General features: G+C 36.8%; 2 protein-coding genes across 2 annotated transcripts; one reads left to right on the top strand and one right to left on the bottom strand.

Annotated features, from left to right (window-relative positions):
- Positions 1 to 1,289: 1,289 nt before the first annotated feature.
- On the top strand, positions 1,290 to 4,309 carry LOC116021112 (14-3-3-like protein B). Its single transcript, XM_031261722.1, has 4 exons — positions 1,290 to 1,940; positions 2,840 to 2,959; positions 3,164 to 3,280; positions 4,023 to 4,309. The coding sequence occupies exons 1-4, from the start codon at positions 1,467 to 1,469 to the stop codon at positions 4,071 to 4,073; spliced, it is 762 nt and encodes a 253-aa protein (XP_031117582.1). The 5' UTR covers positions 1,290 to 1,466; the 3' UTR covers positions 4,074 to 4,309.
- A 14,203-nt stretch (positions 4,310 to 18,512) lies between these two features.
- On the bottom strand, positions 18,513 to 19,703 carry LOC116019079 (VQ motif-containing protein 9-like). The gene has a single exon (XM_031259164.1). It carries the CDS (start codon positions 19,666 to 19,668, stop codon positions 18,760 to 18,762), a length of 909 nt encoding a protein of 302 aa, XP_031115024.1. The 5' UTR covers positions 19,669 to 19,703; the 3' UTR covers positions 18,513 to 18,759.
- Positions 19,704 to 27,815: the final 8,112 nt, after the last annotated feature.

Raw genomic sequence — 27,815 nt, 5'->3', positions numbered from 1 at the left:
TTTTTATCTCTGCAGTATAATGCTCACTTTTAAAATTAGATCATACTTTAACATCATCAAATTTAAAATTCCTTTATTATTTTTTCTAAAACCTTACAATACATTTTTACTTTCAAAATGATCTCATTTTCACATCACAATATAATATAATTAATAAATAATATTATTATAATAAATAAATAAAAACATTTTTTTAAAAAAACTATAAAGTAAAACTTGCTTGAAAGCTTTTAAAAAAGAAAGCTTTCAAGCCACATAAACTTCAAATTTTTTTTAAATGACGTTTTTTCATGAATTATATGCTTATTGTGTTTTCTTCTCCCTAAATTATTTATGTATCCACATTAACTCTTCAATTATTTTGAAAGTGGTGATTTTTCTCTCTCTATCAAATCGGGTTTTAGATTGTTAAAAATAAGTGCAAAATAAGTATTTCAAGTTATTTTTCTTCTCAAACAAATTATTGCTTATATGTGAAAATCAAAATAAATACGAAAAAAGAATAAACACCATTGAAAATATTACAATTATAATTTTAGTAATACAATTAAGACTTAAATATAAAATTAACAATGATGAATATTTGTGTTTAAGTCTTAATTCTGTTACAAGCATTATCTTAAATTTTACTTATAATTATAATATTTAAAAATTTTGTTATTCTTTTTCACATTTATTCTATTTTTTCACATATAAGCAATAAATTTTTGAAACAGAAAAATAAATGAAATACATAATTTGCTTTATTTTTTACCGTCTAAGCACTCATTTAACATAGAGAAAAAATCGTCACTTTCAAAATAATTGAGGGACTAATATTTTTTTTTTAAAGCAAAAAGCAAACTCGATTAATGTAAGAAAGCAGAAACAGAGTCAGGCGGGACAGAGTCCCAGTACAAAGTACTAATCTGCGAATGGGCCGAAACTGCGAGAGAATGAGCTATAACATTTTCTGTCCTAAAAACCAAATTAACAACACAATCAGTGAAAGAAGCGATGGACACCTTGCACTCCTGTAAGGCGAAATCTGCATGTGAGCGAACTAACCTCAGCCTGGAGAGCAGCGAGTGAAGTTGGGACTAGTATAGATGTATGAATAATTGAGAAATATATAATTCGGAGGGAAAATGTCATTTTTTTTCAAAAAAAAACTCCGTATTAAATTTTTTTTTTTGAAACCGTATTAAAAATATATAAATTCCACATCTGGTAAGAATGTAAATCTATCATTTCAAAGATCTCGAATATCCAACGGCTTATATTTGCCCATCTCTTATTCCCACTCAGCTCCCTAACTCTAAGGGCTCTCCCTTCCCGTCTTCAATTCAAAACCAAAAAAAGCTCCCAACTTTCTCCCATCTCTTTCAATTCTCACATTCCTCTCTGCCCTTCCAGATCTCGTATTAATTTCAGATAGGTAGAGGGAGAGATCGGTAATTTCGCTGTGACCTGAACAATCTGTTAAGATGGCGCGTGAGGAGTACGTATACATGGCCAAGCTAGCGGAGCAGGCCGAGAGGTACGATGAGATGGTGGAGTTCATGGAGAAGGTTTCCGCCTCCTTCGGCGACTCGGAGGAGCTGACGGTGGAGGAGCGCAACCTGCTGTCCGTGGCCTACAAGAACGTGATCGGGGCGCGTAGGGCGTCGTGGAGGATCATCTCCTCCATTGAGCAGAAGGAGGAGTCGAGGGGGAACGAGGACCATGTGAATGCCATCCGAGAGTACAGATCGAAGATCGAGAAGGAGCTCTCTAACATCTGCGATGGCATCCTCAAGCTCCTCGACTCCCGCCTTATCCCCTCTGCTTCGGCCCCCGATTCCAAAGTCTTCTACCTCAAGATGAAGGGCGATTATCACCGCTACCTTGCGGAGTTCAAGACCACTGCCGAGCGTAAGGAGGCCGCTGAGAGCACCCTCTCTGCCTACAAAGCTGCTCAGGTATATATATATATATATTTATATATATTCGTGTAATTTGTTTGATCTATTTGTTGCTATATCTGAAATTAAAATTACCATTGAAAAAGCTTAATAAATCTGGTTGTTGTTATTTATTTATTTATTACATATTATTAACATGTGTGTGGTTCGAAATTGATTGGAATTTAGGGTGGGTTTGGAAAGCAGGAAAATAACTTACTGAAAATGGTTTTGGAAAATGAGTCATTTTCTTGGAAAATAAGTTCATTTTGGGTGTTTGGATGTACTCTGGTATGTGTTTGGTTCATTTTCCGGAAAATGAGTAGAAATCTATAATTATATATTTTTATTATTTTATTTAAAATATAAAAATATATAAACTAATAATATTTATTAGAAATTAGAAATATTTTATATTTTTTTTACAAAAAAAGTTGCACGAAGCCATTTTCCATTTCCGGACCGTCATTTTTTGGAAAACCAAAAATGAGCTCATTTTCCATGGTTCCGTTGACCACATTTTCCTGATGTTGCCAAACACCAAAAGCCCAAATCATTTTCCGGGTTACCAAACACAACCTTAAGGATGAAAATGAGTAATGATTTGATATTGGTAGATCAAATGATTGTGTTCTGTTTCATTGATTGATCAAATGCAATCTTAGTCTGTTAATCAGCCAATGAAATTTGGATCAGAACTACATTTGCCTCTTATTTCAGCTTTAATGCTCATTCTTTTATGTGAAAGTGAAAGTGAAAGTGAAAGGAATAGGAATGCATTGGGTTTATCAGTGATTATTTGAAGAACCAAACATTTGAGTTATCTATCTTATGGTGCTTTGATGTGAAAATTTGTGTTTTTGCCTGTTTTTATGCTTTGGCACTTCGTTTCAAAACGTGGGTTTGATCCGTTGTAGGACATTGCTGCTGAACTTGCCCCAACTCACCCAATCCGTCTTGGGCTGGCCCTCAACTTCTCTGTGTTTTATTATGAGATTTTGAACTCTCCTGACCGCGCTTGTAATCTTGCTAAACAGGTGAGAATTTCTTAATGTTCTTTTCTTTATTCAGTTTTGATTAGGAATTGATTCTATTAGAGTTGGAGGACAAGCATGCTAATGCTTAGTAAGGGTCTATTATTGTGTTTGACATTTGATTTGACACACTCTGTTATACTTGAGCTGGGTCCATTTGTTTGATGATTAATTGATTTCATCTGTTTTTTTTGTGTCCTATGCCAGGCCTTTGATGAAGCAATTGCCGAGTTAGACACCCTGGGAGAGGAGTCATACAAGGATAGCACCTTGATCATGCAGCTTCTTCGTGATAATCTCACTCTATGGACATCTGATATTCAGGTAATAGACAAACTCCACTCTTATAGGCTATAATGCAAATTGGCCAAACACAAAAGACTGATCCAATCGATTAGCTAGTCTAACACATGACCTTATAAACCCATATGTTTTCTCTTATTTTTTCACGACGTTAATACTCCCTCAAGTGGACAACCGGGGCATTTTGAATCTAACCGGTTGACCACCCTTTTAAATGAAAGCTTGTGCGCCACCAATATTATGGATAGACAATCGGGTGAACACAAAGTGGACTGAACCAGGCTCTGATACCATGTTATAATCTAAGATTTGGGCCAAGATTACTCAATTGGGCACTAATGTAAATGGACCAAACCAAAAGATTGAATCCAACCAATTAGCTAGTTTAACCCCAATTCTTATGCCATGGACCAGGGTTCACAGTGCACTGTGGACCCTGGTGCATGTGTATGTGTTTTATGTTGTGAGTTTTTATGTCTTGTGTTATAAAATTCTGTATCTTACGAGTATGAATTTTGTACCTCGTCGTTTCAATCCAGGGTCTATTGTGGACCCTGATCCATGGTATAAATTACCGTTTAACCCATGACCTTATAAGTCCATATGTTCTCTCTTATTTTTCCAATGTCATTGTTTGTGTTGGTATTGACTGTAACCATTACTAGTGTGCTATCCATCAGAGTTCACAGCTTTTATGCTCACTTTTACATATATGTTGAAAGATGTAAACTTTGGACGAATTTAACGCATTGCTTTCTTGTAGGATGATGGAGCTGATGAAATCAAGGAAGCTCCCAAAAAAGATGAAGAGTAAAAGTGAGTGTGATTGGTGCTGTATTAGCATAGCATTTCACTTCTCCAGGATTGTTTTTGGCTGGAGAAGTTGCCCTCATTTATTTCCAGTGATATGGTTTTCCTTCTCACTGTGATTCAGATGCAATGATTTGGAATACTAATGCTTATATCATTTGGTTTTTAATTATCATACATACTCCTTTGTCCAATTTTATGTGTTTTACTTGATTAATGACAATTAAGTTAATCACGATTTGATATTCATTTTTTTAGTGACAAGGGAACGTTGCGTGAGTAAATTGTGCTTTGTGACTATAGTCCGTAGAGGATCACAAGTGACCCAGCTTAAATTGTCTATAGTTAATTGGCTCGAACTATGGAGGTCAATATACCAATTTCACTAGGAGTCGAACATGTAACATTATATATAAGTCAATATACTGACTGATTTGGTTGGAATTACCATAATTTTCATAATATTTAACAAATAAATCGGTAAAATAAAAATAGAGTAGTTAATGTTTAGTACATAATGACCTATAGCAAAAATAGGTAAAATAAAAAATAGGGTAGTTAATGCTTAGTACATAATAACCAATTATATAGGATTTTATATTTTTTAGATACCACGTAAATACTTTATTATTGAGGAAGTATTAATATATAATATCTAAGTCAAACCATGAATTTTATTTTTAGAATAATTTATGGCATTTTTTATACCAAAAAAAAACCAAACCTTCAATTTTACTAATTTCAATTATTCTTTCAAATTCAATCAAAATATTTAATTTAATTTTAATTTTAATAATTTCATAAAAACGTAAAGAAAAAAAAAAGAGTTTGATTTGATTTTAACTTGACTTTCAAATCACCTAATAAACATTTCATATAATTTCATTTGAAGTAAATGTTGAACAGAAATATTTAATTTGATTTCCGTTTAACTTTCTACCCTAAATCTAAACCCAAATACCCAAATATCCACCCCTAGTTCCAAGTAGAAAGGCAGGCTACAGTCTGCAGAGCAGCAGAGGTCCAGTTTTGTGTGTTTAGGAAAGAGACTTGTGCTACTATGGGTGACAAATATCCACCCATTGGCCGCGTAAATCTAGTTTTTTTTATGACACAAAATTTTTTCTCTTTATTTTCCCTTTCCTACTTGACTTTTAAAAAAAAAACCTGCAAAAAAAATCTACTATGCTATAATGTATTCTTAGTTTTTTCTTTTCAAATTCGTTTTTACAAATAAAATTAATGTATAAAGATATATCATTAAAAAATTAAAGCGAAATTTTTTTAAACAACACCCACATTGATATTTTTTAAAATAAATTATAGGTGTATAAAGTCATTACTTTAGTGTAATGTTTATATACATTAAGTTTTAGTTTTATGAACATACTATATATTGAATGGAAATAGATATGATGTACCAACATTTTGATACGCATGAAATGAAAGAAATGATTAGTGGTTTAATTAATGGAAGATCTAAAAGGAATGAATCATATGTAATTAGATGATAATTGACTACATATTAATATAAGGAAATTATGTATATTAGAATATATCATTACCTTGTGTAGTTAGAATAATTTTAGTACCCTAATTATTATAGGTCTTTTTTTTTTTTTTTTTGAAAACCAAAGGAATAATATATTAAGTAGGAAATAAATCAGAGATACAAGCAGGATGGGTACTTACCCACGAACCAAGGACAGACAAAGAATCAGTTGCCCTAGCAAGGGTATGAGCCACATGATTTGCTGACATTCAGATATGGCAAACTGTAACGTTTCCAATATCCGTAGCAATATGATGACATTGCTTAACAATATCACCAATGTACGACAAATCTAATGAAGCAGAATTAAAAGCAAGACAAAAATTTAAACAATCTGTTTCAAAAATAACGTTATTATGACCCGAGCTCTTGAGCCAAGTGAGAGCTTCCTTAACCGCCATTGCCTCAGCTAGATAAGGGTCATTCCCGCAACTCAATCGACCAGTAATGGCTGCAACAAAATGCCCATGATGATCATGTAGCACTGCTCCAAAACCTGCCCCATCTCCAAAAATTGCTGCATCCACATTGCATTTAAGCTTATGAGCTGGTAGTGGCATCCAATTACATTCGGCAGTAGTGTCAGTAACCACAGGACTTGGCAATAAACTATGCTTCCACGTATTGCAATACAGCTCCACCTGCCGATATAGCCCATGCAGAGACCACAAACCATTACACCAAATTCTATCATTTCTTGCATTCTAAAGAGACCACATAACTGCTGCCATGTGAATAGCATCATCAAGTGTCGAAGAAGCCAAAGTGGAATCCATGTATCAATAAGCCTGCCATGCAAAATATTATTATTAGACCAAAGGTGACAAACTACTGGACAAGTGAAGAAAGTGTGTTCATCAGTTTCATATGGAGCATCACACAAAGCGCAACCACCCCCAACCCAAACATTCTTAGATTTTAAGGTCTCTTTAACCGGTATGATACCACGTACACATCTCCAAAGAAAATTCTTTACTTTTGGAGGAACTAGAAGTTTCCATAATTTAGCCCAAGTAGAAAAAGAGGGCTGCATTACTACTGCAATTGCATTAGCCATGAGTAGCCGATAGCCTAGTTTGACTGAGTACACACCCCTCAAGTCTCCATTCCACCTCCAGGTATCCTTAAATTGTGGGGATACAGGCGTGTTCAAAACTCGTTGTACATCCTCTTCTGCCAACAAGTCGTGCACCACCTCCACATCCTAGTGACCACCCTTAGTTAAGAGGCCACTAACCTTAGCATTCCTCAATTCTTCGGTACAAGGAGTATGAAGGCATTGATCATCCTTGTCTGCTAACCAAGGTACACCCCAAATAAAGGTGTCCTTACCGTCTCCAATCCGGCGCACCACCCCCCTTTTTAAAAGATTTTGACCAGCTAGGATACTCCTCCATAAGTAACTAGGATTGTTCCCAATCTGCGCTTCTAAGAAACTCATACTTGGAAAATATTGCGCCTTTAATAATCTGCTCACTAGCGAGTCCGGTTTAATGAGGATCTGCAACCCTTGTTTGGCTAGTAAAGCTAAATTAAACTCATGTATTCGTTTAAATCCAATGCCACCTGACCCCTTAGGTGTGCATAAACAGCTCCAACTTAACCAATGTAGGCTTCTATTTGTGGTGTTACCACCCCACCAATACCGGTTCATAAGTTTCTCAATACTATCACAAATCTAAATCGGTAACAGGTAAACCGACATAGTGAAAATGGGAAGAGCTTGAGTTATACTTTTAATCAAGACCTCCTTGCCGGCTTCAGAGAAAAACTTATGCTACCAACTACCTATTCTTTCCCTGATTCGTTGCTCAATGAAACGGAAGATAGATGTTTTGTTCCGTCCCAAAATCGATGGTAAGCCTAAATAGCGCCCAAAATCACTCAATACACGTACACCAAAATTGGATGCCACTAATTCTCTCATTTCAGTAGGAGTATTTGAGCTGAATACAATACTTGATTTATCAAAGTTGGCTAGTTGGCTCGAAGCTTCACTATACTCGGTCAAGCACTGTTTCACTGTCTACGCTTCATGATGGCAAGCTTTAAAAAAGAGGATGCTATCATCGACAGAGAAAAGATGCGAGACCGGAGGAGCACCTCTTGCAACCCTCACACCATGAATGTCACCTCTAGCCTCAGCTTTCTAGAGCAAAACAAACAGGCCCTCTACACATATAATAAATAAATAGGGAGAAAGAGGGTCCCCTTGATTACATGTTGTCGGATTTATCATACCAACCGGCTCCCCATTAACCAACATTCTGTATTGCACCGTAGAAACACAAAGCATTACCAAGTCGACCCACTCTTTTGCAAAATCGAGTGCAGCCATCATGCCTTCCAAGAATTGTCATTCCATTCTATCATATGCCTTGGCCATGTCCAATTTCAAGGCAGCCCAACCAACAGCTCCAGTCTTCTTTACTCTCAAATAGTGGCCCACTTTATTGAAGGATAGTATAGGATGAGATATAGCAGGGCTATTTTTGTAAATATGCTTGTTGAAATCGGTTATAACCGCTCCCTGTACCGCCCTTTATATACTTGCTGTAACAGTCTTTCATAATGAGAAAAAGATTCAACAGATCACCTTTCATACACTCTCCTTTTTCCTTCACCTGTAACTTCCATTCTCAGTTCACGTCATGGTATCAGAGCCACGGCGAGGCAGTTACGCCGCCGCGGTCTCCGGCACCGGCACAGGCGAGTCCAGCCAACGGCCACGATCGACAACGCCGATCGATCGCTCACCTACTCGCACAGCTCCGGCGAACGATCGACAAAGACAGACAACTCCGTAGAGGAGAAATTCTACAGAGGACATAGAGAATCCCCTTTTCTTGAGCAGCAATGAAAATGCCTATGCAGTCTTGGTCACTCCTCCTCTCTCCGGCAGCGCCAACAACGGGACCTGGAGTATCTCCATGCAAGTTGCCTTGGAGGTGAAGAATAAATGGAGCATTATCGATGGTTCCGTCACCGCTCCGGACAGATCGCATCTACAGTACGCAGCTTGGAGACGCTGCAACCTTATGATATGTTCTTGGATCTTCAAATCCGTCACCCCATCCATTGCGCAGAGCATAATGTACATGGATAAATCCAAAGCCAAAGAAATATGGAATGATTTGAAAGAGAGATTCTCTCAGTGCGATCCACATCGGATCTATTCTCTGCAAACCGAGATCTATGGATTGAAACAGGCAAACTTGTCTATACATGAATACTATACCAAGAGCCGAATCCTTTGGGAACAGATGCACGAATTGAGGCCTATTCCTCATTGTAGGTGCGATCCTCAGTGTTCGTGTGAACTATTGGGAGAAATCAGAAGCGATCGAGGAGTAGACCAGATCATGCAGTTCCTCATAGGACTAAATGATGAGTACAGCTCACTGAGATCCAACATACTGGTGATGGATCCCTTGCCGGACATGCACAAGGTATTTGTCATGACTGAGAAATATGAGAGACAGCTGAATGTGGATAGCCTGAACCTAAACGTCCTGGAATACAGTCAAGTGAATCAAAATCCCACAGAAGATGTAATTGCCGCTGCCAATTACAACAATAATCGAAGGAACTTTGGTTCTGGAAATAATGTTGGAAACAGAACAGCAAAGTGCACGTATTGTGGCATGACGGGGCATACCGTCGAAAAGTGCTATAAGAAGCACGGTTACCCCCCCGGCTGGGTTCAAGGCTATAAGAACAAAGGGAAACAACTGAACATGAATGCCACCACAAGCAGTGAAGCTAGCACCACCAATGAACAGCTTCAGAAGCTCATTACCTTGCTGCAAGCACAGATGGGACAAAAGCAGACACCCCCAACTTCAGCAGCGGTTAACCTCATTCCCAACTTCAATATGGAAGTGTCTGATGAAGGCAAGTGCCTTACCAATACTTTTATTAACTCTGTTTCCATGAATTCTTCTAATTGGATAATCGATTCTGGTGCTTCTGTTCACATAGCTTGCACGTTAGACTTGTTTGTTGCTTATCATTCTGTTGAAGGAACAATGGTTAATCTACCCGATGGGAAGCAAGCTATGGTAAAACATATTGGTGATGTACAGTTGAAGAATGGCTTATATTTGAAGAATGTGTTACATATACCATCATTTACATTCAATCTAATATCTGTCAGCAAACTTCTTCAAGATACTTCTTATGAGCTAACTTTCACCTCTGAGCAGTGCACTCTTCGGGGGAATCATGGGAAAATGATTGGTTTAGCTAAAGTAGATAAGGGGCTGTTCTTGCTGACTGAGATTCCAGGAGCCAAGATGGATCATGACAGTCGAGTAGCCATGTCTTGTACTGCTGAAATATGGCACCACCGGTTAGGCCATTACCCTATGAATAAAATGCATTTCTTGTATGATGTTCCTACTTGTTATGCAAAGAATGTAGCATGTGATGTTTGTCACTATGCAAAACACAAGAGATCCCCGTTTCCTTTAAGCAAAACTATGTCTAAAGTTTGCTTTGAACTAATTCACATTGATATTTGGGGTCCGTTTATGGTTCAAGCTTTGGGAGGGGAACGTTACTTCTTAACCATTGTTGACGATTACTCCCGATATACTTGGGTACATTTGATGAAAAACAAGTCTGAAACTAGGGAGCTAATAAAACACTTCAATCGGTTTGTACACACTCAATTTGGGGTATCCATTAAAACGATTAGAAGTGACAATGGTATGGAGTTCAATATGGAAATTTTTTTTGCAGAAAATGGTATTATCCATCAGAAATCATGCGTAAATACGCCCCAACAAAATGCTGTGGTAGAACGTAAACATCAGCACATCTTGAATGTGGCAAGAGCCCTTCGTTTTCAAGCTGCTCTTCCATTACAATTTTGGGGCCGATGTGTTTTGCATGCGGTATTCCTTATTAATCGACTTCCCTCTCCTGTGATAGAATGGTCAAGTCCATATAAACGACTATACAATAAAGAACCTGATCTACAGAGTTTGAGAGTATTCGGATGTTTATGCTTTGCTTCTACGTTACCACATGCTCGGCATAAAATGGACACTCGCAGCAGAAAGTGTGTACTAATAAGGATGCCTGCGCACACTAAAGGATATTTACTTTACGACACTCTTGATGGTTCAACATTTATTTCTCGGGATGTCACTTTTTATGAAGCTCAGTTCCCCTTTGCAGAAAAGGGACACCAAATGAATGATATTCACACTCCTGGTCCTTCTCTCCCCATAGTCCCTATATCTAACTGTGAGGAGTTTAATTTTCAGGAGCATGTTAATACACAGCCGCAGGCTAATGATGAACGCATCCCCGATGACAGCCCCAACTTCAGTTATCAAAACAATGATGACACACAGATCTCAGACACTTCCCCCTTCACTATAATATTATCAGTCAGGAGATTATCTGGAACAAAGGCGCTTTGAGATGGTGAGATAATACAATCCACTACATCCTTCATTCAGTTAGCAATAACTTTTGCGATGACTTTATAACCAACGTTACATAGGGCAATTAGCCGTAAGTCAGTAACACGTTCGGGCACCTTCTTCTTAGGGATTAGAAGCACATTAGTTTCATTCATTCATTGCGGGAAATGACGATTAGACAAACAATTCAAGACAAAAGTAGAAAGATCATGACCAAGAATTGCCCAGATATGTTGATAAAAAGGAGTCATACCGTCAGGTCCCGGACCTTATTTGGGGCCATTGCAAAAAGAGCTGCTTTGACCTCCTCCGTAGTTAAAGGTTGTAGCAATTTAGCGTTCATAGACTTAGTGACACGAGCTTGCACTCTATCAAACAAATTGATACTTGTTCCAGTGCTTGCGAAGATGTCCTAGAAGTAGTGCAGAATTTCCCCATACATGTTTCGACCTTCCACCCAATCATTATTAGAAGAGCAGAGCCTTGAAAGGTAATTATGGCGTCGACGAGTCGAAGCGGACTGATGAAAAAATTTGGTATTAAGATCTCCATGCTTTAGCCAAAGCTATTTTGATCTTTGTCTCCAAAAAATTTCTTCCTACAATAATAACGTGCTTAACTCACCTTCAACCATCTTGTATTCACTTACAACCATACGGCTCCTACAATTGTGTAGAAATTCCAATCGACTACTGATGAGTGCAATTTTTATTTTTTATTTCATAATGTTTGACTTAATAATTTTTATTAATTAGTCATATTTTTACTTTATCTTATTAAAGTGCATTTTTATTTACATTATATTTTTGTAATAATTCTTATAATAATACTAATAATAGTAGTTTAGTTGTTTTTGGTCAGTATAGAGTTTTAATAAGTGTAGGATTTTAAAGTAATAATAATTTTGATTCTCATTGGTCCAAGCCGTTTGTGTGGAAAACTAGAGCTAGTCAAAACAAATGAACGAGATAAGCGATCTAGAGCTTCTCGGCTATGGCAAGCGATTCCTGGGAGGAAGTTGTTGGGTCTTGGCAGTATAAATAGAGATAATTCTGAAAAGAAAAGATCATCAATTCACCCCGGAGCAATTCCGGTCAGTACGGTTGGGTTTGGTTTTTCAGCGGTGATTTTCCTTTGATTAATTCGGTGGCAGCGATTTTCTTCTGTTCGACAATTTTCCCGGCAGGGAAATCCTACAACAATTGCTACATGCAATTAATTGTTCAGCGACAAATTCTCTTTGGCATAGCAGCTCAACAATTTCCTCGGCAACTTATCTCAGTAGCAACACTCTGGTTTCTTCTCTAATTCTTAATTTATTATTAAGTTATTTGCAAAGTATGATGTGTTGCTATTTGGAGAATGGATAACGCAATAATTATGATGTTTAGTTGGTAATGTTAAAGCCTCTAAGCATTGTGTTTTTCCCATTTGAGCTACTGTTAGTTGTGAAGTTGTAAATTTGGGTAGTAGTTTTCACATGGTCAGCAAACTAATTCAATTTTACAATTCCAATTCTTTGCAACAACATAATCAATTACGACAATTCTTTTTCCCTTTCTTTATTCTTTATTTTTGCCGATTCGTCTTGTGATAACTTTTTGAACAAATGATGGAGTGTGAACTACTTTCTATTGAACCAATTATGACCTGTTAAATATTTTTCTAGGGATGTGATGAAATTACCATAAAATCTTTGTTTCATTTTAAGTTTAATTTTGCCAACTGAGTTATGTTTTATCCTTTAGTCGTAAATGGTTAATTGATTGTGTTATGGGGTGATCAAGTTTAAAATGATATAATTAAACTATTTGAGGGAATTTCTAGAGTAGAAATCTTGCCTATTAATTCCATGCTCCTAAGGGTAAACGAGTAGATAATTTGATTCTCTTATCAGATTGACTATTTGGTTCATAACCCGGGTATTCCGTAAGTTCTTCTAGGCTAAATGGGTTTTAATTATTTGAATAAATGTCTTAAGCATACAAATGATTAAAGAACGTGATTGATTCTGAACGCCATACGGATTAGTCATATAACAGTTAGAACGAACCCTTAATTTGGTTGACAAGTTAAACAAATCTGCAAAATAAGTAATGGTAATTGATTCATGTGTCTAGTCTTTTATCCCCTTGTTGCCAATTCGTTTTGTGGTTATTCAATTGTTTTTCCTGCCTTCGTTTCTCACTTGCAGTTTTATTTGGTTAAGTACACTTTGATTCTAAATTAGCTTTGAACACTTTAAATTGTCAATTTAATTGTAAGTTATTAAATTGCATTGTATCAATTCCCTGTGGGTTCGACCCTTGCCTTTGCACACTATTACTACAGTGATTCGTCCACTTGCGAGGACTTATTAAAATTGTTCATCAACTACGTAGATGGAAAATGCGATCACCAAACCGCCTGAAATATTCACCGCCCCATTTCCATAGTTGTTGGCCACACATTAAAATCCGTTGTTAGAACTCCACGCCCCTAGACTGCCCCCCAGGATGCTTCAACCACACGCTTACACTCAACATCATGCAACCAAGCCGACTCAAATTTGTACTTTCGACCTCCATTGCGTATTGGAAGTCCTTCAAGATTAAGAAAAATTGCACAATGATCAGAAGTGAGCGCCAAAACATTTCGAACTTCAGCTTCAACATAAATGTCAGCCCAACTTAGAGAAGCCACCGCTTTGCCCAAACGTTCCTCCACCCAAGAATCTGTTCAAGACCTCGTTCCCAAGTAAACATTGATCCTAGCATCCCTTGATTATTGAGGTGACAATCATGCAATGCAGAATTAAACTCGTCGATCAATGAACTTGGATGTGGATGAATTCCACGCTTTTCAGAATGACAAGTAATGTCATTGAAATCACCAATGACAACCCAAGGATGATTATTAACGTTGCTAAGGTTATGCAACAACTCCCAAGATTGGTGACGTCTTGATCTTTCAAGATACCCATAGAAGCCTGTAAGCCTCCACTGTGGTTTTTCAGGCATTGAGACAAGCACATCAATATGATTGTTAGAATAGCCAATCAAAGAAGCCAGATTTGCATCCCTCCAAAACATGGCTAAGCCACCACCCATTCCAATTGGATCAACACAGAACAACCCCTCAAATCATATTTTTGTTCTAATGAATTCCAACTAAGACGTACACAATTAAGTTTCCATCAAAAATACAAACACGGGTTTACGCTTGGGCACAAAGCCCAGTAATTCATGAATTGTCCGAGGTGAACCTAGTCATCGGCAGTTCCAGCTTAAAGTACTCATTGGGTAGGGTGAGACTGGACCCCCCCAGACCCACCAATGGCAAATTTTTTGAGACTTCACTCATCACAACATCCAAACCCTTGGTACCACTAGATTCCACACTATCTTCACATCTACGTTTCAGTTCACCATTCATGGCACTATTCTCCTCCACAATATCCACAAGAATAATTTCAGAAGCACGAGCTGGCAAAACTGGCGTTGGAGTATCAGGAAGATCAGCCAATAACCACTTTGCACCTACAAGTTAGACTTAACGACGGATACCCGCACGCATCCTTGACCCGGAGGGAGTTGGTGTTCTTCGAGGGGATGTGAGGTCCGCCTACAAATGCTACGTCCGAGATGTCCAAAAGCAAGAAGCGAGTACTTCTTGGGGACGTTTGGGAAGAAGAAAGAATGGCCGAAGCGGCCGACAAAGATGGAACGGCTGGGAGGGTAGGAAGGCTGGACATATGGATAGCCCGAGAAGAAGTTGAAAGTGTCTGATATTTAGAGGAAAGGGCGGCTAGTACCACCCGGGGGGATTTACCCTGACCAGAGGTCCTGGTCTCTTCGACAACCAGGGACATGGACGGTCGTCCCTCCCCTCCGGAGCGATTTACCTAGGACCTTGCTACTTTGGCAGGAATGGCATCGATCTCCCGATCATTTGTATCATTTGACGAGACGGTGAATGGCCCAACTTCGACCTCATCGTCGTACTCTCGCCCAGAAATGTTTTGGCTATCGAAATCAGACATGTCGGTTCCCTAGAGGGTAAGGGGGGTCGTTTAGCGCAAAAAGCCCGGGCACGCTAAAAGCCCAAGGGGAAGAGGTGTTAACGAAAGACGTTATAGAAAACGGCATGTAAAGTAGGGGGGTGGCAACTTACTTGAGTGATCGGCGTGAGGCTTTGGAAGACAACGATCGTAGAAACTCGGTAATATGTGGAAAAGCTCAGGAGGCTCCGGCCTTCGATAATAGCAAGAGTATCATGAAGGTACTCTGAAGGGCCTATTTATAAGAAGAGTGCATGGGGAAGTCGTAGCGACACACCGAAAGTCAGCGGCAAGAATCCCTATTGGCTGGATCGCTTGACTCGTGTTTAGCCTGACCCAATAGATCGTGGGCCCACTACACCCGGCAAGACTAAATCGCACCCAATTCGCACCATATATGGAGCATGGTAGCCCAAGCCCTTCTGCCCAAACATGACTCAGGACTCGGGCTAGGAAGGCTACTTGATAGGGAATAACTCTCGGAAATTGGGACCCATACGACCGGTCAGGGGAGGTAGGACAACAACCCAGAGTTCAGACCAACCGAAAGGACGTGCCTCCCGACCTCATCAAAGCCCGACCTCGCTGTCTACTCCCCTAGACAAATCCTTACTAAGAGCTTAGTCCCGACCTCCTTAGCTCGGAGCGCTCTCTATGCCTTTCGAATTGCAAGGGCAAGAATCATCATGCTCCACGTGTATGGTCCCAAGCCCGCTCAGCAAGGACCCAGTGCATGCTACCGCGTGTCTCCCATGCTGAGCGTACAGATTTGTCCCCTAGCGTCGCTATAAATACCACATTAAATGCAAGAGAGAAGGACTTTTGGCTTGAGACCGATAATATAGACAACCTCGGGAACCTCCTATCCCTAAACACATAACTAGTATGAACACTCTGTATTCCCTACGACTTACAGTCAGTATTTACATCATCAGTTATGATCTTATTCATGTTCTTCTTAGTTATTTCTTGGAGCCCTCACACACTCGAAGTGTGAATTTAGAGTTTGTCGTGACTCGAATACGGTTAGGAGCCATAAACCTACTCGAAAGGTTTCCCATCCATTACGGTCCTATCTAGGGATGTAACACAGTTTAATGTTTATGTATACTAAGGTTTAGATTTATGAATTGAAGCATGTGTTCCTTCTCAACTAAAAATCTTAAGTTGATAGTTGGATTGCACATTTATGTTTATATATTATATGCTCAACACGCCCCTCACTTGTGCGGGCCGATTACTTTTTTATGGGCTCTAAGCAACGCGTGGACCATAATCTCTTTTTTTATCAGGTGACGCGGAGATTCGAACTAATGACTTTTTGCTTGGGGTTGGCTCTGATACTAAATTGAAACATGTGCTCCATCTCAACTAAAAGTTTAAGTTGATAGTTGGATTGCACAAGGGGAAGCATGCAATCTAATTAGGAGTATCCAGCTTTCTATTCCTAAAAGTTGATCCGATGGAAAGCCAGGTTATTAGAGAAATTCTAGAAGACTACGTTAGGGCCTCAAGACAACTTATTAACTTTGAGAAATCTGTGATAAGCTTTAGTGAGAATGTTCTAGAGGATATGAGAGTGCTGGTGGAAGGAATTGTTAGTGTGAGCAGAGAAGTCTTCCAAGATATTATCTTGTTTTGCAATCGCTAGAGGGTCGAAATAAGAGACAAATTTTGGGGTTCATTAAAGGGAAGATCCTACACAGAGTTCAAAGCTGGAAGCATAGATTTCTTTCAAGGGCCGAGAAGGAAGTTTTATTAGTGTGATACAAGTTATCCCGTCTTATGCAATGAGTGTCTTCGTTCTACCGAAAAACCTTGTGAAGGACATTGAAATTGCTATGAATGTCTTTTAGTGGGGAACCGTAATGGGGTTAGATGGAAGGCATGAGATCAGCTCTGTGTTCCAAAACCTTGGAGAGTTTTGGGTTTCAAAAAAAGGGGAGATTTCAATGTCGCAATGCTATGTAAACTAGTATGGAGAACTCTTTCAATTGACGCTGCTAGGGGCTGCATGGGCTTTGGTTGGGTTATTCTTGATGAGGAGAGAGCCTTTATTGCAGTTGTCTGTTCTCAATGGCAAAGAGCATGCTTAGTGAGGGAAGGAGAACAGTGACGGAAGGAGAAGCTCTAGCAATTAGGGATGCACTGAGCTGGATGAAATGAAGGTTTAGAATTTTCAGGTGGAATCCGATGCTTTGAAGGTAATAAATTGACTTAACTTCCTGGAATATGACTCCAACTTTGATATGATACTTATTAATGTAAAAGATTTAATTATTCAGTTTTCTGATGTTTTCATCTCGTTTGTAAAACAGTCAGCGAATAAAACTACCCACTTACTTGCTAAAGAATCTATTTCATTGTCTGATTGTTGGAAATGATTTGTCCAACCTCTCCCATTTATTTGTAATGTATGTTTTGGAGATTTATCTTGAGTAATGATATTCTCGTTTCTGTTTAAAAAATAAAATAAAATAAAAATTGTGCAAGTTGAGAGGCATGGGGACAAGTGTAATAAAGCTAAGAAAACAAAGGGTAAGGTGGGCTAGATGCGCACTTTTCTTCCACTCCCTTCAACTTGCAGGTGAATCCAGTCAACATAGCTTTAAGAAAAGCACAAATATACTGACAAAAGAACCAATCACACCACCACAGACCAAAGCACCTCAGTCCTTGATAATGATTGAACTGCTATGCTCTACTTGTTTTCAACATAACATCAAACCACCAAAGTATACAACAACAAACACCCATCCTTTCTTTTATTAAATAAAACACATCCCATATCAAGGTTTCATTCATGTCAAAAACAGCCGCAAAGGAAAAGTTTAATCTTTAGGATGACCATTATTTTTGTTACCTAAGACTAAGAGCTTATGATAGTTTACAAGAAAATTAATAGCTCTCCATCCTTAGTAGTTGTAGGGTTGAGGAGAGAGGTATGAAATTGACTATGTTGTCTCCCTTTGGTCCGGCATTTCACCTTATAGCATTAATGCATACCAAATCTCAAGCATAAACAACATTATTATATTCAAATTCTTGGAACAAACTATTAGGATCAAGGCTTATGAGTACTGGACTTAGCCCTTCACCCATCTCCGTCTAACAATTTCTTAGCCACCTATTAATGAACTTTTCTTTTGAATATTTGCTAATACCACCAAGATCTGCACCGATGGTCGCTCCACCCGGACTTGGCCTAGGGTTTTGGCAACTGCCGCGCACCAAGTGAATCGAGCCATTTTTGGTGAGCAGACAACCGCGGGATGAATCGAAAGCCGGGTTATGATGTCCAACTCCGCACAAAGAGCCCTTTAAAGGCATCGACCCAACAATCTCCTAGCTATCAATTAGAAATTGAAAGTAGTGTGTGCAGAGTATGATAACAATAAACTTCTGATAACAAAATGATTGACTGAGAAGAACAAATCTAATGTTTCTCATTCACTATCATTAGCATTCATTCATTTACAGAGAGCAAAAGTAACTATAGAGCGAGTCAAATTTTAACATTTTTCACCTTGGAACTAAATGTACATGTTCCTCCAATCTTTTCTTCTTCTTCTTCTTCTACAGCTACTACTTTTACCGGAGTAGTATATTTCAACAAATTAAATCCTAAAATTCTTACCTCTTCTTTGTATTGGACTGGAATTCTTCAAATACCCTTCCAGGTTGGGCTAGAAACAGGAACCGTCGGAGACAGGGGGAGCTGCGGGAACCCTAGTTGACCCGCCGGCGAAAGCAGCAGATTCGGAGACAGCAAGGCACACGGCGACCTCGGCGACGGCGACGGCAGGCAGCTAAACGGCAGTGGAGAAGACGGCATAGCAGGAAATTGCGGTAAAATTGCGGCCGATGATGCCGGAGGTGGTGGCGGAGGAAGAGGAGGAGGAGGAGGAGCGAAGGTGTTCCATCGCGGCGAAGCGAGCGGGGCGAGCGGGGGAAGCCCGGTGGAGAAGCGCTTGGAATCGGAGTCAACGGCGGTGAAAGAGGTGTGGAGGAACCTCATGTAGGCGGAGATCGGGGACTCGGCCGCCGCATGTACGGCGGGAAACGGCGGAAGAGGGGAAAGAGGCTGCGGTTGAGGCGCAGGGCGGAGGCCAGCGCCGAGAAACCCTCCGCCGCTGGGAAGCAGGAGGGGAGGGCCGGCGACGGTCAAGAGCGGAGACGGGCGGTTCCCTATTTGCACGAGCGGCGGAGGGCGAATCCTCTGCAACCTCGAACTGGGCGGCTTGGGCTGGTGAATCGGCGGCGGAGTCGACATCCGCTCGTGCGCCGGAGATCCGGTGAGCTTCTGAACCACATCGCGAAAATCACTCTTGTTTATGTTATAAACCGGCGGCTGTTGCTGCTGTTGAGGCGGCGCCGCTTGCTGCTGCGATTGCTGGGGCTCTAACTCAGAGCTTTGAACAATTTGAGTCTCGTAAACAGGGGGCTTCCGAATGGGTTTAGAGATCTTATGTGAAATCTTGTTCAGATGCTTCAAATACGCCGCAGTAGAAGAAGAGGAGTCGCCGCCGCCGCCGCCACCACCATCCCCGGAGGAATCACACATTCTCTCCATATTTCCCTCTCTCTCTCTAAAACTCACCTTCCTCTCTGTATATATATACACACATACTCACATACATTTGGAATGGACCGAGGAGGTGACCACTCACACAACACTGCTAAAATTATGCTTTTTTTTCTTTTTTTTTGGTACTGCTATCATGCATTAATTTCTGCCAACTGTAGCGACAGGGTAATTTGAAGATTTTTTTTTTTGACTTAATATATACAGCATAATTTAGTCATTGACTATTATATTGATTTTCTATTTAATCTTAAATAATTTTTTGTGTTTAATTATGTCATCGATAATTTTACTCAATTGAGTCCTTTGTTATGATAATTTAGTAATTTCACCTCTATTAATACCCAATGTAGTCATCGACTAAAGTAGTTTTATCCAAATTAATTTTCGACTATAGTAATTTTACTCAATTTAGTCCTTGATTATAGTGATTTTTCTCGATTTAGTCTTTATTCTAACCGCTGAGGACTTAATTGGGTAAAATCATCAAAATCGATGACCTAATTAAGCACAAAAAGTCATTTAGGACTAAATCAAAAAAAAAATCACTATGATCAATGACTAAATTGGATACTAACTATTTTTTTTAAATGAACTTTACTTTCATATTCTCAATAAATAGGTCACTGAATTTATGACTTTTGTGCAATTAGCCTATTAACTTAAGATGTATGCAATTAAACCATTAAACAAGTAAAATATGTATAATTTGATTTTTTTTAAAATATTTTTTCTCGATAGAATCCGATCATATTAATTATATTATATGTATTAAAAATAACAATTTCCCTTCTCATACTAGTTGTGATGAAAAATTAAAATATTTTCATTAGATTGCATTAGAAAAAATCATTAAAATGTTTAAATCGTACATATTTTAAGAATGCAAATTTTTTAAATTACATCAAATAATAAGTTCAATGATGGCATTTGTTAAAAATAATAATAATAATAATAATAATAATAATAAACTACTCCGTATCATTTTTCATTATCCATGAGTAAGTAGCATTTCTAGTTGTGTGTCTGCAGTCTAGTGATGTGTTTGACTATTTTTTTTCTTATTTATATTATGTATCACAACCACAAGGGAAATAAATTGTGAGTGGCTGACAAATACGGATTATGTTGCCCACATTTTATGGTAGAGAATGGAGGGTACATCATGTGTATCATACCAACATTCATCGGAATATATGTACTATGGTGGAGATTCACCAATTCAATATGTATTAGATGTAATCTCAAATTTTACTCATTTATTTATTTTTTTTTGATAACAAATTTACTTTTTCTTAATGATATAATAACTAATGATATGATACTTTTATCATGTGAGCCCCAGAAAAAGTGTTTTCATTAAGAATTTGTGATATGGAACAGAAGTTAGGAGTAAGAAGTGAGAGTTCATATAATATGTATTGTGAATCCTAATCCCAAAATTATGTGTCTGCAGCGACCAGTTGTCGTTATCCTAATCCCAAAATTATGTGTCTGCAGCGACCAGTTGTCGTTAAACTATGAACACATAAATTGTATGTAAACATGTTACCATGTACCGAATATGTAAACATGTTATATAATCCAGATATCCTGAGATGAGATGAGAGTGCACAGTTACCCACGCCAATCAGTATCGGAACACATAAATTGTTAATTGCATGTACCGAATATGTAAATTGTTAATTGCATGTACCGAATATGTAAACATGTTACCATGTACCGAATATGTAAACATGTTATATAATCCAGATATCCTGAGATGAGATGAGAGTGCACAGTTACCCACGCCAATCATCCTGAGATGAGATGAGAGTGCACAGTTACCCACGCCAATCAGTATCGGATGAGATGAGAGTGCACAGTTACCCACGCCAATCAGTATCGGTTCATAAAGCACAAGAGTCAGTATTGACTCCACTGATACTCGAACCCACCAGCTCCCGTATAAAGGGAAGGGTTTGATGCCACTGGACCACAAGGTCCTTGGCGCCAATCAAGTTAGTTACATTCTAGTTAATTCATAATAAAATTAATATTTATTTTGAATTTAGCTTGTTTAGGGGAAATCAAACGTCTGCAACTTAAAGCATCCACAATAGTTGATTTTAGAAGATTTTTTGTGGGGCTTTTGTGTGATGTGGAGGCAAGAGAAATAGAAGAGAGAAGATTTGAGATAAGAACCTGATTTTTGTCTTCAAAGTGAGACCTATCCAAAAAAAAAAAAAAAAAAAAAAAAAAAAAAAAAAAAAAACAAACTCCCCCGTGTGCGTGAGTCGCACCACATGCGCCCAGTCAGCTAGGCGCGATAATTTGAAACTTTTTGTTTTATCAAATTTTGTTTTTCATATTTTGTTCTGCTTTTTTTTTTTTTTTACCTTTTCCTTTTTCCCCTTCCTCCCATTTTTCTTTCCTATTTGGATATTAAAAATTTGTGTAAAAACTAGTGTTATATGTGGTCGATAATGGAAGTATAAAGTATAAATGAAAGAAATAGAATATACTATTCTTATTATTTTATTAATTTGTGCCAGTATTTGGATTGAAAAGAGCTTTAGGTGGTGTTTTTTAGGGTGTTGTCGACAGAGAAAAGAAAGAATATGTCCGGTTTTGATGAATGCTTCAGCTTTTCTTCGATTTGGTTGGCTAATACAAATGAGGCAACACCCCTTAAAGATACACCATTATGGCCCACTCATTTTATCTTACTTTTAATTGCTTTACCTTCATATTTCTTTTTTTTTTAATATCATAATTAGATTTTTTTTTATTTTTAAAAAGATAGATGTACAACATATTATATTATACAATTAAATAATTAATGAATTTATATTACAATGGAGGAATAAGTTATTACAACAAATAAAATAAATTAAATACAGTACTTAATCCATGATTAACTAGGTCTGAAATTAAGATTTTTTATCACTTAAATAAGGTTTTAAGAATCATACTTAGATTTATTATCATCATTATGTATAGGCTGTATATGTCGGCAAATTATACCATGGACCAGGGTCTACCTTGCACTGTAGACCCTGTAAAAAAAATAAACTTCAAATTCTATATTTGTAATTAGCACATTTTGTACCTATCATTTTTGTACATGTATCTATCATATTATGTGTTAACAATTATCAAGTTATTTGTTTACATGTACAGAAACTGTTAACGGTAGGTACCGAATGTGTTAACTGAAGGTACAAAATTTTTATATCAGGGTTCACAATGCATTATATATGAACCTGGTCCATGGTATAACAATTGATATATGTGTTTCCAAAAAAAAAAAAACAATTATTGATATATGTGATGAAATTAAACTTGGATTCACGGGCGGTGGAAAATGAAATAAGGGTCAATTTTACAGTTTTTGGTACTCAAGGAAAATGAAATAAAAATAATAATTATTCTGATCAATGGAAAGAATGTTTAATTTGGCGAAAAATGTATTCCTAGTATTTTAGTCGTAAGATATTTTCTGAATTCTTTAATTTCCATTTTTCTTCCCTCCCTTCTATTTTAAAGTTAATTTCTCAATTATTATTATTACCACCACCACCACAATCACCACAATCACAACCAACACCACCACACCACAACATAACAACAGCATCACCACCACCTTGACACCACCACCACATATTATTATTATTATTATTATTATTATTATTATATGTTTATTTCTAGGAAAATGAACCAAACAGAAAAAAATATAATTTCTTAACTTTCAGCTAATTAAATATAAAAAGATAGTTTTCTAACATTCAGCCAAACATCGGAAAATTATAATATTTTCCAAGAAAAAAAAAAGTCATTTTCGAAAAATTATTTTCCAAAAAATATTTTTTCGGTTTCCAAACAAATCCTAAACCAAGAAGAGGGGTTAGAAATGTTACAACTATGAGTATTAGCGAACAGAGCTTTCGACAAACTACTCATGTTCGTGTTCGGTAAGCGTTCGTTTATTAAGGCAAACAAAATTTAAAGCTCGGTTAATAAACGAACAGAATCTAAACAATGGTAAGCTCGTTTGCTAAGAGATCGTGAACAAGCTCGTTTGTATTCGTTTAGTAATGTTCGCGAACAAGCTCATTTATGTTCATTTAGTAATGTTTGCAAACAAGTTCGTTAAGTGTGATTTCAAAAAAAAAAAAAAAAGTTCGTTAAGTGTTCGTTTAATAATGTTCGCGAACATGTTCGCAAACTTATATAGTTGTATTATTTATTTGGTTATTGTTCATGAACATAGATTATGTATTGTTCAGGAACGAATTGTGTTCATGAACATGTGCATGTGTTTGGTAATTAAGTGTTCACGAACCTCTTCATGAATGTACACAAACATGTTCATGAATGTGTTCGCAAACGTTAACAAACACGTTCGTGAACGTGTTTTTAATGTTAACGAACATGTTCACGAACATGTTCACGAACATGTTCGCGAACGTTAACAAACATTAATGAACGCCTAATAAACTAACACGAACAGGATTTTCAAAAACCTTACCAAACGGACACGGACACTCTAAAATCCTTAATAAATGAACACGAACATTCGTTTGTTTATGTTCGGTTCGTTAACTGTCCTGACTACAACACCGTAATATTATTGCTTTAGAGTTGATGATGGAGAATGTAATACAAGTGGAGACAAAGCGCAACATATCACCCATATCTAATTTAATTGCGACATACTTTTAAAATATAAATAGTTGCCTTACACTTAAACTAAAATTTAAATTCCTAATGAAATCTCTTTTCTCTCCTCCAAGCAAAGGAGTGCTGGAGAAATTTGGGTATAACTTTGCTGCTGCTTATCAGTGTCTCTTCTTTTCATGATTGGATCAATCTTATCTTCACCAACCTAAATGAAGAGAGCCTTTGCCTAATCATTATGGCGTATTGGGGAATTGGACTCAAAAGAAACGACAGAGTTTGGGGGAGAAATCCATATCAATCTGATTATGCTACTGTTCTAAAGTCTAGAAATTACCTTCAGGACTGGAAATTAGCAGCTGAAGGCTCAACAACAGAAATTTAGACCCTGTGGAAGATTGTGTGACCTAGAAGAAACCTCAACCTGGGTTCTTGAAAATCAATATTGATGCAGCCATCAATAAAGAGTCTTGTTGCATGGGGTTTGGCAATATTCTGAGAGATGAGGAAGATAATTTTATTGCAGCTAGATGTGCTAAATGGTGGGGAGTCTTTAGTTCCGAGGAGGCTGAGGCAATGGCAACAAGAAAAGCATTAAGTTGGTTGAAGAACATCAATATTGAGAAGTTGCAGATGAAACCGACTCACTCCAGGTGGTCCAATGATGTTAAAATGCTAATGAATGATTATTCTTATGTGTCTTTAAATTATGTAAGAGCGTTTAGCGAATCAGGTTGTTCATTTGTTAGCTAAGCAGTTTGCTTATGTGTCTGATTCTTTGTGCAGATTTGAATTAATGATGTAGTCTTGTTTCAAAAAAAAAATATCTTTATCATAATAAAAATGTACATGATGTAAAAAGTCAACCTTAGGTCTTTCTCAATAGTGTGAGGTTTTTGAGGAAATTTTACATGTGTGACTAGGAAAGAGAAAATGAGAACGGAAACAAAACAAAGAAAAAAAAATCAAAATCTCAACAAAGGAAAAAGGGTTTTATGCGCCCGCCTGGGAGTGAGAATTGCATCTCAGGGATGCGTAAGGCATAATTCTCATCTCACAGTGCGCCCCACACAAGCCTACCAAAATCTCTAAAATTGCAGGAGACAAATTCTCCAAAAATTCACCCCACATTTATTAAAACTCTCATCTTAATTTTTACTATTATGAAAACTTCACAAAAATCATTAACGTAGAAGGCGTTACAAGTAGACCATTGTCATGATATAATGATTGCAAAATCCTAGGGTCAATTATTGGACTAGGTTAATGGCCCACTCCACTATTGTGCAATACTTCTACCATGAACCACTATCCATAAAGCAACATAAACTCAAGTTATAATAAAAATATACCAACATTTATTTTTTACAAATAAATTTAATATTTAAAAACTATATTAAATACATCCATATATATTTTTGAACACTATTTAATATCCACTGAGACTTAAACCTACAACCTCTCTTATAAGGGAGTAAATTGGTGCCACTAAACCACGAGATCCTTAACTAAATACGTTCATATTGATACTTTTTTTTTTTCCAATGAATCTTCAAGAGTATGTCCATTGAGTTGATATTTTAGGTTCGTTAAGTCATGTTGTATGTTCGTTATGTCACTACTACAAGTTCATTACTCTAGCTGGTTCATTAAGTCACTAATGTGAATTCATTAAGTCATTAGTGAAAATTCATTAAGTTACTATTACGTGTTCATCAACTTAATATTATAGGTTCATCAAGTCACAGTTTCAGATACATTAAGTCATTACCACAAATTCATTAACTTATTACTACACGCTCACTAATTCACTAATACAGGTTCATCACACAATTATATATTGAAATGAATTTTAAAAAAGAATATCAATACATGTGTTATTTTAAAATCTAAACAAATATTTATAACAATAAATAAATAAATAAATAAATAAATAAATAAATATATATATATATATATATATATATATATATATATATATATATATATATATATATATATTGTACAATGATTTTAGAGAGTTATTGCAACTTTTGGTCCCTCAACTATTATTTACTTTCCACATTTGGTCTCCACCTATTAATTTTAATTTGTAACATTTGAAGCGCATGTATGTTTTTATTGTCACATTTGATTCTATCGACCAAATCCTCTTAAAAAAATTTCAATAATTTTAATTTTGAGCTATAAAATAATACGGAGTAATTAATAAAATGGTCACATATTTTATTGATGAATAAAACTTTATTGAACTACACGATCAAACTGCACTGCCACTATAAAAAATAAATATGAAATTGTAATCCTCTTTTACTCTCTCAAATTGTAAAAACTTAGCTTATAGCATCCTAAGAAACTTTTAAAAACTAAATAAATATAAAAATATTAATTATGCTATAGAATCCCAGGACACCATAGGTAGAGCATAAAGGAGGTTAGAAAATACTCATACCTTTGTAAGGCCAAAATCAGCAAGTTTTAATTTATTGACCCATTAATATCTACCAATATGTTTGCACATTTAATATCCCTAGAAGACAAATTAGGGTAGACTTGAGAATCATACTTAAACTGGATTCATTTACACTTTACTGAGAAATGAGAATTGTATTAAGCTACCTAATTTAGAAACCTACTTAAAAATCAAAAGCACATAATGACATAAGGAAACTTACAAATTGTGGAGAGCTCGATGATGCACTGATTGCCGTACACTAATGCTTTGAAGTGCTGCCGTTTAGATTGGATTTTCATTTTTTGGTGAGACCATCTCGCTCAAGGCGGGCATTAACTGATCCTTCTGAACTTAAATTATTCTTATCTTTGCAATACTCTCCCATTTTTAAAAGTGGATCTCACTTCCACTTCATCAAATTTGTAAATTTTCTACTGTTTACTCTACATCCATGCAATACTCTCTCACCTTCAAAAGTAGTCTCATTTGCCTTTTATATTATAAACTAGTCTTTTCTGTGCGCGATGCGCAAAAACGCATTCCCAATATTTATATTTTAAAAAATAACTTACAAATTGTTACTAATTCAAATATAAATAAAAAAAATTATTTATTATATTAATCCAATATATAATGTCTACAAATGTTATTATCATTAAATAATATAAGAAAAGTTATGATAGATGCATGTGCATTGTAAAGTTAATGGAAAAGATAACAGAAGTTATAACGGTAAGGGTATTTTTGTCCAAAAAATTGTATAGTACAACTCTAAAAACACAATGTACAAAATGATTAGAACTAAAGATATGGACATAAATGAGGGATATGACTTTGATTGAGACTTATTATGTTTTTAAATATAATAATAAAATAACAAATAAAAAAGAAAATAAAAGTCAATTGTAAACTTGCTATTATAGCAAGCTTGCAAGCCACATAAGCTAACAAAATAAAACAAAAAAAAAAAAAAAAAGAAAACAAAAATCCACATCATCTTGAAAGGGGTTCACTTGCTGTG

The sequence above is a fragment of the Ipomoea triloba genome, chromosome 5, assembly GCF_003576645.1.
Source record: "Ipomoea triloba cultivar NCNSP0323 chromosome 5, ASM357664v1".
NCBI classification, from domain to species: Eukaryota; Viridiplantae; Streptophyta; class Magnoliopsida; order Solanales; family Convolvulaceae; genus Ipomoea; species Ipomoea triloba.
This window is presented reverse-complemented; position numbering and strand designations above follow the sequence as displayed.

What these genes read in the sequence shown, in the direction of transcription:
- LOC116021112 (XM_031261722.1), top strand. Translation starts at nt 1,467, where the DNA reads ATGGCGCGTGAGGAGTACGTATACATGGCCAAGCTAGCGGAGCAGGCC. An exon ending in CTTGTAATCTTGCTAAACAG is followed by an intron (nt 2,960 to 3,163) that starts GTGAGAATTTCT and finishes GTCCTATGCCAG; the next exon opens with GCCTTTGATGAAGCAATTGC. An exon ending in TATGGACATCTGATATTCAG is followed by an intron (nt 3,281 to 4,022) that starts GTAATAGACAAA and finishes GCTTTCTTGTAG; the next exon opens with GATGATGGAGCTGATGAAAT.
- LOC116019079 (XM_031259164.1), bottom strand. Translation starts at nt 19,668, where the DNA reads ATGGAGAGAATGTGTGATTCCTCCGGGGATGGTGGTGGCGGCGGCGGC.